At 44.9% G+C, this 11116-nt stretch overlaps 3 protein-coding genes across 10 annotated transcripts in view; 2 read left to right on the top strand and 1 right to left on the bottom strand.

The window, feature by feature from the left end:
• Positions 1-842: 842 nt before the first annotated feature.
• Positions 843-5034, top strand: slc10a4 (solute carrier family 10 member 4; the record flags this gene model as incomplete). Its single annotated transcript, XM_079244470.1, has 3 exons — positions 843-1366; positions 1607-1817; positions 4513-5034. The coding sequence occupies 3 exons, from the start codon at positions 843-845 to the stop codon at positions 5032-5034; spliced, it is 1257 nt and encodes a 418-aa protein (XP_079100596.1).
• A 548-nt stretch (positions 5035-5582) lies between these two features.
• On the top strand, positions 5583-6963 carry zar1 (zygote arrest 1; the record flags this gene model as incomplete). The annotated part of the gene is made up of 4 exons (XM_079244629.1): positions 5583-6293; positions 6459-6551; positions 6630-6704; positions 6820-6963. 4 exons carry the CDS (start codon positions 5583-5585, stop codon positions 6961-6963), a joined length of 1023 nt encoding a protein of 340 aa, XP_079100755.1.
• A 276-nt stretch (positions 6964-7239) lies between these two features.
• fryl (furry homolog, like) overlaps positions 7240-11116 on the bottom strand; it is an 83458-nt gene continuing 79581 nt past the window's right edge. For all 8 annotated transcript variants that reach the window (XM_079244938.1, XM_079244939.1, XM_079244940.1 and 5 more), the window contains 2 exons: positions 9573-9766; positions 7240-8778 (listed from right to left, as the gene is read on the bottom strand). In XM_079244938.1, coding sequence (XP_079101064.1) covers positions 8538-8778; positions 9573-9766 — 435 coding nt within the window. In that variant the 3' untranslated portion in view covers positions 7240-8537. The remainder of the gene's footprint in view (positions 8779-9572; positions 9767-11116) is intronic.

Raw genomic sequence — 11116 nt, 5'->3', positions numbered from 1 at the left:
GGGACATTTTCCACATTATAAGAAACAGTCAGTGTTTCCCCCACTGGTTGGGCTGTTTTAATCTTCTCAAAATACAAACTAACAATAAAAAATAAATAAATTAACAAATAAATAAAATAAAACAGGCTACATAAGAACATCGTCACATTTTTATTCTTTTATTCAACGTGATTTACAAAAACTGCTTGTCTCAAATATTCAGCTCGAAACACTGTGGGTAGTGATGTGAACCGAGCACGCGCCCTATTTCCCCACTAAAGTCCAAGAAGGAGGGCTCGTGCGTTGTTTCCTCTTCATGAAAAGCAGCATGTTGAACAGAACAAATGGGGGCAGGCGCGTTTTCAGTTTGCTGCACAAACACTAAAGATCATCAGCCCCATTTTCATTCATGCAGGCAGATTCCTGAACGTCGCTTCCACGATTACGTCTCGTTTTTACGCATCTTCATGCTGGACACATGCTGGAGACATGCTGGACACATGCTGGAGACATGTTGGAGACATGCTGGAGACATGCTGGAGGCGCAGCAACTTTTAGGCTAACTTAGTGGGTTATTTTAGTGGGTTTAAAATACTAAAAATCCTTTTTTTGTGTGTAAGAAACGAAGCTCGGAGCAAAGCTGCTGCCTCTGACTCATAAGACCCGTAAAGACCCCCTCCCTCCCTCAGTCCAGCAGGGCGCCAGTCTGTGGCAATAAGTACCATGGTACTGTCGCGCTCCCGGCCCACAGGACCTTCCGCAGTTTGTCATTAGTGACTGCGCGCCACTAGGGGAATCATTTTACGCACGAGCACCTAGAGCCACACAGAGACCGTGGAGCTTTGCAGTCCTCCTGTTGCGCCATGGAGAACTCCAGCCTGCTGGGTAGCAGCGCGCACATCGCTGGAATGATGGACTTTCTTATCTCTGACACCATGAAGGAACTTCTGGACTCTCCTGGGGCGGGTGTGATGGATGGATTAGGAGTCTCCAGCGGTGCTGCGTTCATTGAAGGCAGAACAGCTGCTGGAGCTGACTTCATGGCTGCTCCCCCAACGGAATCCCCTCACCTGGTGCCCGCTTTCTGGGACTCCCCGCTCAGCCACGGAATCAATGTGTTTGTGGGACTGGTCCTCTGCTTCACCATGTTGGGGTTGGGCTGCACGGTGGAGGTTAGCCAGCTGGGAGAGCATATCCGCAGACCCATCGGAGTGCTGTTGGCTCTGGTGTGTCAGTTTGTCATCATGCCCTTGGTGGCCTTTCTTTTGGCTTTAGCCTTCTCTCTGAATGAAGTGGCAGCGATGGCAGTTCTGCTCTGTGGCTGCTGTCCTGGCGGGAACTTGTCAAATATCATGTCCCTGCTGGTGCACGGAGAGATGAATCTCAGGTAGATCTGTTGTCATGACTACATATCCATAACTTCTCAGTAAAACTGGCTCATAAAGCTGAAGGACATTTCGTGCGTATTTACGCATGAAAACCACCTGAAATGGAACATTTCACACATCACTTTAAAGTTATAAAAACTACATTATATTGATAACTTCATGTCTGAAAAGTTAAATGATGCCACATTTGAACTAAAAAGCACGAGCGCCTCATGCAACCTTTGTTCTCCTCTCCCCAGCATCATCATGACCATATCCTCCACTCTGCTGGCGCTCGTGCTGATGCCGCTCTGCTTGTGGATCTACAGTCGCGCGTGGATCAACACACCTGTGGTCAACCTGCTGCCTTTCGGGGCCATCATCCTGACCCTGTGCAGCACTCTCATCCCCATTGGATTAGGAGTCATTCTGAGGTACCGCTACACGCGGGTGGCCGACATTGTTTTAAAGGTAATGAAGTCATTTATTCAAGTCGTTCTGCATGAAACCAGTTCAGTCATGTAGCCAGTAGCACGCGCAGTACCTTTGGTGACATGGAACCTTAACACAAAGGCGCACTGCGTCTTTTTTTTTTTTTTTTTTGAGCGCGTGCATTAGTAAAGAGGGATGCTGCTGACCGCAGTGACGTCAGAGATACTGTCAGGAAGAGCTCCTCCCACCTGTCACTGATAAAATCCTCTGTTGATGGATGGGAGGAAGGGGGGTGGGGGGGTTAAACAGAGGTTTGAGAGCAAGCTGAAGACTCAGCTCTTCAAGGAGCGCTTCAACACTTAGTTTAGCTATATTTGTTGGAAAGTTGGAGAACTTAGCCCAGTTCTTTGCAACAAACTTTATGGTATTAATTCTTTGTATTTTAACACAGGTGATATTATGGGGTGGGAAGGGAGTAAATAATAACAACAACAAAAATAATAAAATAAAAAGCCTGTAGCACTTCATGTAAGGACCTGCGTCCAGCTGGACCACTAGCACCTTCCTACGATGTCCTCTAGTGTTTGATTTCCTGCTTGTGTTGTTCTCACTCATATGTAAGTCACTTTGGATAAAAGCGTCTGCTAAGTGACTGTAGAATAGAATAGAATAGAATAGGTTTTGAGGAGTCAGTGGATCATAGACTATCACCATAGCATTTTTCTGCCCACAGTTCTGAAGTAGAAAAATGAAAAATATTTCAATGTCAGGAAGAGCAAGAAAAAGTCGTAAAGTTTTACTCATTTCTTTATTTGACTGTTTGAGGAAACCAGACTTTATTATTTAAACTGGTCTTGATGTACACCTCTGGAGGATTTCTGAAGGTCTACTTTTCCCACTTTGGTTCTTGTATCTCAGGGGTGTCCAGCCCTGGTTATCAAAGGCCACAATCCTGCAAGTTTTCTCTGTGTCCCTGCTCCAACACGTCTGACTTGAATGAATCATTGTGCAGAACTGCATAGGCTGTTGGATCTATTTAATATGAGTCAGGTGTGTTGGAGCAGGGATACAGTGAAAACCTGTTGGACCTGAGGACAGACTTTAGAAAGTCCTTTACTAGTTCAAAATGAATGGAAAGAATATTTAAAGTACAAGAAAGGTATTGAAGGTACAGGATGAAGAACATGTGAGAACGTACCAAAGCAAATTATAAACGGCATTTTTTAGGGACTTTGTTACAAGCAGTTTGTTTCAAAGACACATCATTTGTTCCCATCCCTTCAGCTGCAGCTGGGAACACTGTTACAGATAACAGTTTGACATGCACAACATATTTTAGCATCAACCAAGATGATTTCCGGTGAGCTATTATCCAAATAACTCGGCAAATTTCCACCTGGTCCGCTGTGAATCCTCAAGAAATATGAGGAAAGCGAACAAGTGGAGGACACATGAAGAAGTATCAGGCTTATAAAAACAATAACAGAGATGTAAAATTCTAAAAGTAATAACTTAAAGTCACTGAGATTCTGTAGGACATCTTTAAAGAAGGGATGCCAAATAAACAGTGAGAAGGGGAAGGTGGAAAGAGGTTTAATGGCAGGGTAAATCTTCCCCAGAACCCAAACCTCAACATCGTCCAAGACAGAGCTCGTTGTCTGCCCAGCCAATACTTACTTACATCTGCAATTAAGTGTGAAGCTTGACTCTGTCACACTTGTTCCTACGCCTTCTGCCCGGTCATCATGGGGTCATCATGGACGACCAGTTGACCTTTAAGGTCCACGTTGCCTCGGTTGCCGGTACCTGCTGATATGCTCTCTACAACATCAAGAGAATCAGACCGTACCTGACAGAACACACGACTCAGCTGTTGGTTCAGGCTCTGGTCATCTCACGCATCGATTACTGCAATTCCCTACTGGCAGGTCTGCCTGCGTGCTCTATTAAACCTCTGCAGATGATCCAGAATGCTGCAGCGCATCTAGTTTTCAACCAACCCAAACGAGCTCATGTCACTCCGCTGGTAATCGCTCTTCACTGGCTTCCGGTTGCAGCATACATCAAATTTAAAGCTTTGCTTCTGGCTTACAAAACAATGACTGAAACGGCTCCTGTCTACCTTCACTCCCTAATCCAGACCTACACTCCCTCTCGACAGCTACGTTCCACCAGTGAAAGATGCCTCGTGTTACCACCACTTCGTGGGACTAAATCACTAGCCAGACTCTTTCCCTCTGTTGTGCCACAATGGTGGAATGATCTCCCAAGCTGTCCGCTCTGCAGAATCCTTGTCTTCTTTAAGAGCAAGCTGAAGACTCAGCTTTTCAAGGAGCACGTCAATGCTTGGTATAGCTATATTGTCAGAAAGTTGGAGAACTTAGCCCAGTTCTTTGCAACAAACTTTATGGTATTAATTCTTTGTATTATATCATAGGTGATATTATGGGGTGGGAAGGAAGTAAACAAAAAAACAAACAAACAAAAAGCCAATAGCACTTAATGGAAAGACCTGCATCCAACTGGACATAGAACATTGTTGAAGCAGTGTGGGATCGTCCTGACAGAGAACCGAACAAAAGGCAGAAACGTCCAAAAAAAACTTAAAAGTCCTTTAAGAAGACTGGAACTTTAAAAGCAACAATAAGAAATCTCAGGTTGACTTTCAAACAGAATTATATCACGCAAAGATGTTGTCATGTTTCACTAAATCCCTGAAACCTTGCATCTGCAGGCCTCTCTGTGGTCTCTACTGGTCACCCTTGTGATGCTCTTCATCCTGACTGGAGCGATGCTGGGACCAGAGCTGCTCTCCACCATCCCGCCCTCTGTCTACGTGGTGGCCATCCTGATGCCTCTGTGCGGCTACGCGGCGGGTTACGGCCTGGCGCTGCTCTTTGAGCTACCTCCTAACAGCTGCAGGGCAGTCTCCTTGGAAACGGGCTGTCAGAACGTCCAGCTGTGCACCGCCATCCTGAAGCTGGCCTTCCCTCCACAGATAATGGGAGGGATGTATATATTCCCTCTTCTGTACGCCTTGTTCCAAGCAGCCGAGGCGGGCATTTTCATCCTGGCCTACAGGATGTATAGGAAGGAAGTCCTGCATAAACCAGATCACATGATGAACGCCTACGACACGGACATCACATACCAGCGGTTCAATGACGAGGACTTTGACTCGTCTTATGGTGTGGTGACAGTGAGCGACCCAAACGTCGTCACGCTGGACCCTTGTTCCCCTCAGACTCCTGTTTAACATTCAGATTTTAGACAAAGTAACCCTGATCTATCATTCTGATCATTGTAAATTAAACGATTAAAAAAAAAAGACTGATCAGATCAATATTTATCATGGATGCTGGAAAAAAAGGTTCTTAATGTCATAAGCTGAACTCATCCAAGTTAACCACTGATGTCTTACATGGTGAAAGAACATTGCTGTAAACTGCTGAGTTAAAGTTTTAGTCTGGTTTATGAGTTTTGTGTGTGTGCATGTGTGTGTGTGTGTGTGTGTGTGTGTGTGTTTGCAAGAGGGACTAAAGTTATTTGACAAACATGTCAGAATTATTCATGTGCAGATTTCCAAACAAACCTGTGCCAAATGAGTAACTGTACCATATGTGTAAATCATAGCTGTATTAAAAACAACAACAGAGATCTAAATTAAACTTGTACATCTACCTCAGAGGCTGTTTTTAATCTGTCAAGTCTCACACCTGACCCCAATCAAGCCTGATGCTGCGTTCATGGTCTCCAGTCTATTTAAGTGGCGACAGCAAGCTGCGTGGGTTGGTTGGATAAAAAATGGCAACGTACGGTGAGGAGCCAGTCGACAGCTACTTCTACTCATCTTACAACCCTTACCTGGGCAGGTACTCCAAGCCCAGAGACGCAGGGTGGAAATACAAAAGTTATTTTTCTCACTATGGTGATACTTCTGACGCCTTCAACAACCACCAGCGCGCGCAGCTCAAATCCATCTTGTCTCAAATTAACCCCAAACTGACCCCGAGGCTGCGGAAGGCCAACACCAAAGACGTGGCTGTGCAGGTGAACCCGAAGAAGGACGCCTCGGTGCAGTGCTCCATCGGCCCGCGGACCCTCCAGGCGATGAAGCGGGACTTCCAGCGCAAGAGGCGGCCGGAGCCCGCGACGGCCTGCGGGGGCGGCGGCAGCCCCAAGGCGGGGGGCGCGGTGCGCTACCCCCGCACCCTCGCTGTGTATTCCCCGATAGCTTACAGGAGCGTCACGTACTTCCTGGTAGACAACAACAATAAAGAGGCGCGTTCAGAGGCGGAGCAGGCTGCGGGAACACGCGGTGATGCTTCACCCGGTGACCCGGCCGAGCCCGCGGGGGACGCCGGCGGGAAGGAGGAGGGAGACCTCCACAGTGGGGAGGACGGGAATGTGGTGAAGGTCCGTGAAAATGACAAGCAGAAGTCCAAGCCGCAGGTGAAGAGTGACGCAGCCCAACCTGCGGAGCAGTCAAAGAACAAGGCGCGCGTGCGCTTCCAGGTGAGTTCAAAGGCGCACGCGGGGCTTTTTCTTTTTAAAAGCCAGGCTAAATGACGCTAATGTAAAGACAAGTATGCTTACTCACTATATCTATAATTAGGCGTAAATAGTTTGAATTAGAATGAATAATGGATAAAAAAGTGATTAAAATGTATTTTTAATCAGTTTCTGGAGCAGAAATACGGATATTATCACTGCAGAGACTGCAATCTGCGCTGGGAGAGCGCCTATGTGTGGTGCGTTCAGGGCACCAATAAGGTCAGTATATTCTAATAAACCAAAACATTTGACAAGTTTCTTTTATATTAAAGTCTGATTTTAATCATGTTCTTGCAGGTTTACTTCAAACAGTTTTGTAGGAAATGTCAAAAGGACTTCAACCCATACCGTGTTGAGGACATCACATGTCATGTAAGCCTCCTTCCTTGCTGTAAAAGCAGTTTTTTTTTTTTTTTTTTTTTTTTTTTTTTTTTTTTTAAAAAGGCTCATCACCACACTCCTAATAGAGGGGCTGTTTTTGTTTCAGACTTGCAACAAAGCCCGCTGCTGCTGTGCCCTAACGCAGCGACATGTTGATCCCAAACGACCCCACAGACAGGACTTGTGTGGCAGGTGCAAAGGCAAGCGACTCTCCTGTGACAGCACGTTCAGCTTCAAATACATCATCTAAAAAAAATCCTGACAGAGCTCTGACCTGTAAACGCATCGGCACAAGTTTGGCAGCAACTTCTCCCAGTCTAACCAGCAGGTGTCTTGAATGCAAAGCAGATTTTCATCTTCCTACACTTCATGTTTTGACTCTGTGCACATGCTTCATGTGGAATAAAAGACTACCTTGCATTGTGTATTTAAGTATTTATACTTGTATCTGATATTTTCCCCCAGAAAAGACCCCATTGTGTGCAAAAAAAAAAACCCTCAAACATGTCATTGTAGGATTAGGTTTTATTATCCAGAGAAGGCTGGTATGTGAAGGAAAAATTTAATGCAGTTCTACATCAAAACCTCTTCCAGGTAAATCCTTAAATTAACAGCATTTAAATGGTACCAGACAGGTAGCGGGAAAGGCTGAGGGATGAGTACAGTGGCTGTAACGATGTGCCATGACAAGCTTTCCAAACAAAAGCCACTCCTGTCCTGCAGTCCACATCCTGAGGGGGAAAATGAGAACTAAAACCTTGCTCTATAAGCGGTGATCTGAAGGAATGCAGGTCTGTTTGATCTCCATGTCTTTGCTGTTCATGGAGTAGCTACTATGAATGACCCAAGGCGGGATCTGGGAAATTTTGGCATTGTAGGATGAAAAGTGGAGCGGATCAACCCAAACCTGGTCTTGGCTTCCTCATCACAAGCTTTATACATCCTATTTTGGATGAACAGTGCATTAGACAAAAGTACAAGGGAAAAATACTGGTTTTACACTATACAGTTCTAAAATATATACAGAGTAAAATAAGTTATGTTTCTATGAGCTGTAGCCAGTCTGCACTTGTGTGCAATTAAATGCATTTGTGTGTGTATACCAGAAGATCCAATATATATCACACAGTCGAAAGTCTCTAAAGGCATCTACTTATTTGGTTAAAGAGTGAGTTTTGCATGAAGATCTGATGAAGGGGACTCTCCTCTCAGAGCAGATCAATAAACATTTCTCTTTTTACACTCCCTGAAGGTCGACATCTCCCACAGGGTTACATGTTAAATATCCTAACATTTACAACCTAGGATGTTAGCTCTAATAAAAAATACATTTCTCCAAAAAATATTCTTGCAGTGCTTCTCTCTTTCAAGCATGCATTTGAAAACCTTTTTTAAACAATAGTTTCCTTGGTGTGTCCTTTACACATATGACACCTCCTATGGACTGTCTTACATGCTTCAACTCCCAGCCCGGTCCTGAGGAGACCTTCAGGTTAGATCGGGCTCCAGGAAAGGGGGAAAAAAAAAAAGAAAAAAAGCTATCATTCAACTGCGTCTTCAGACACATCACCACATGACTTATTGCAACTGAATTTTGCAAGTTGGCTTAGTCTGAGGAAAGCTTTTAGCTTTAAGCATTCATACATGTAATAATATATTATGAGTCACAGTTATTCCCACGCATCCTTTAGCCCTTTGTAGGTGTAGTCTCTCTTGTCCTCCCAACCTCGCTGTCTGCCCTCTCTCTACAACTGATGTGAGGTGTGTGTAGAGCGGGGGGGGGGGGGTTTAGTTCAGTTTAGTCCAGCCTGAAACACCGCAGACTCACAGTCCAGTGCTGACCATGGTGGAGCTGGACTGGCAGGCCTGGGCCTGGCTCAGAGCCTCTCGGATTTGCAGGTTGAGCTCCATGAGGCGGGTGCTGGCCTGAGACAGGTCCCTGCTGGGGCCGACCACCGCCAAGCAGCCCGTCTGGCCCAACGTCTGGTGACGGAAGTAGATGTGCAGAAGGGTCTGAACTGCGTTATCCGCCTCGCTGCCGAAGATGTCATTCGGCCACAGAGATCTGGAGACAAATCAAAGTGGGGGATGAGAACATGCAAAGAGATGCGCAACAACAGCTGTGATCAATGAGAGCATTTGTAGCTGCGACCAGAGGAGGCAATTCCTGGCCCAGAAAGTAAAAGTCCGGTCCGGCAGCTGCTTCGACCAGTCACCAAACAAACTGAATCTAATGAGCAGAGTTTATTTACCAGGTAAACAAGCCTGTTAGTGAAAACACCTGTTCTAAATGTACAGGCAGGACTTTTACTTTCTGGACCAGGAATCGCCGCCTCTGGCTGCGACATGTTGCAAGACTTGTTTATGAACACCTGGTGCCTGTTTTTACATCTACACAGCACACGTCGCTGCTTTAAGATGTTCATGTCTGTGCAGGAAAACACCAGAAATCTCGAGGAGAGTAGACACAGCGGTTAAGTAGAAAAAAGTTGACATCACAGCCCTTGTATCTACAGGTACGTAGGACTATGAAAGAAACATCACAGACCCGGACTTTAACCGGAATTCCACTAAACTGATAAAATGGGTATTTTCTAACCATCCTTCATGATGTGTTTGGGTTGTTTCCAGCAGGAGGACACATTTTGTTCCGCTGGGGATGTTTCACCCAGAGATTTCCTACTTTGCAGTTTACTAAAGGTCAGACATCAGTGCATTTCATTGTGGCAACTTGTAGGTAAAAACAGATTAAAAAAAAAAAACAAAAAACAAAAAAAAAACGTGACTTCTGCTTCGTTATTCTTGGAAAAGCAGAAACTTGATTTGGATCTGTGCTGTAGGTGTTTCTGCTGATCTCACCTAAAGATTTTGACCTGCGTGAGGGCAGAGCCGAAGTCTCTGGTTCTGAGAGTTTCAATCAGAGACTGGATGGCCGTCTCCGTGTTGGTCTGAGCGTTGTCCGACATGCACACATCCTCCTGACCATCATTCCCTGCTTCTGCTTCGCTCAGACAACTCTCCAGGATCGTAAGTTCCTCAGACATGTTGGTCACCTTGGAAACAAAGACATGAAAACGTCATTAGCCACAACACGAATAGTTCAAGCAGATGTGCACAATAAAAAGGGGTGTGTGTGTGTGTGTGTGGAATAAACCTTAAGTAAAATCACTGAATTCAGCAGCATCAATCCTTCAATCCAGACATGAATCATCTAATTTCATCAAGTACCACAATCTGATTAAAGCTCAATCAGGATGACGCCAGAAAGAACAAACGATACAGACTTTCTATACAACGTGGGATTTAAGGGTAGTGAACGTGCAGCTTACAGGAAACTCCAAATTACAGCAGTAAAAAGTCAAAACGTTCACATGAAAAGCAGCTGAAGGAGGAGAGAAAAGGAAGCATCACTACAAGACGTCTGGAAAGCAGCGCTGCACGGAGGCTGGTCTTTTTCTAATCATGGAAAATAAATCATTTTAAAATAAAGTTAAATGATAAAAAAAAAAAAAAAAAAAAAAAATCAAAATAAAACATTTCTGCTGATTTTGTTGATAAAAATGGAAGATTTCTCTCCGACCCGGCTGAGCAGACGGCGTGTCCCTCTGCACAAACCAGGGACGAGACTGAATGTCTTCCAGAGACAAGGTCATGATCTCGTCAAGTTTTTCTGAAACCAAAAAGCTTCTTTTTCCTGCAGAGCAGCACGTCTGTTCAGATTGACATGGATCGCTACAATATGACGCCATATTATGTCATGTTTATTTTATACAACAATGAAAGCATGTGAACTGGTCAGGTCAATGAACATCGATTACTGATAGCCTCACTATGATGTCATCATTTATGCATGACCCTAACCCTAAACGCCGCCCCCCCCCTCCCATGCGAACTACAACAAAACCAGCTGTTTATCGTCTTCCTTACGGGTTTTCTGCCTCCTGATGCAGAATCTCTAATGATTTAGTGATGAAGTCGTCATCCTGCTGGTATGACGTGGTCAACCAGCTTCCCATGATGTTCACATGAACACTGCCGTACTGGTCTGTTGCTTCTGCTACCAGTACAAACATCACGTCCTCCGGCCCCAAACAGAAAGCAGTCCACTCTTAAAACCTAAATGCACCGTCACATTTGCATGACTGATCCCTGAAACAGGTTAGTGCACATAAATACGGTCGCAATCCAATCGATCAATGTATGAAATTATTGATATTTTAATCAGAATGTGGATTTGGAAAAGACTCCTCTGACTTTTACATGTATACATGAAGGAGTTGATGGAAATACATGAAAAAAAAAAAAAAATCTGCAGACTTTCTCTTATTAGTGCGACAAATCACAAAGTGTTGGATAGCATAACAGTAAACAAAGCAGGTCAGCTGGAGCGCTGCCGTCTTCAG

This window comes from Telmatherina bonti, assembly GCF_933228915.1.
Source record: "Telmatherina bonti genome assembly, chromosome: 8".
In the NCBI taxonomy this organism is placed as follows: domain Eukaryota; kingdom Metazoa; phylum Chordata; class Actinopteri; order Atheriniformes; family Telmatherinidae; genus Telmatherina; species Telmatherina bonti.
Note: the sequence above shows the minus strand (reverse complement) of the source record. Positions and strands in the feature narration are given on the sequence as shown.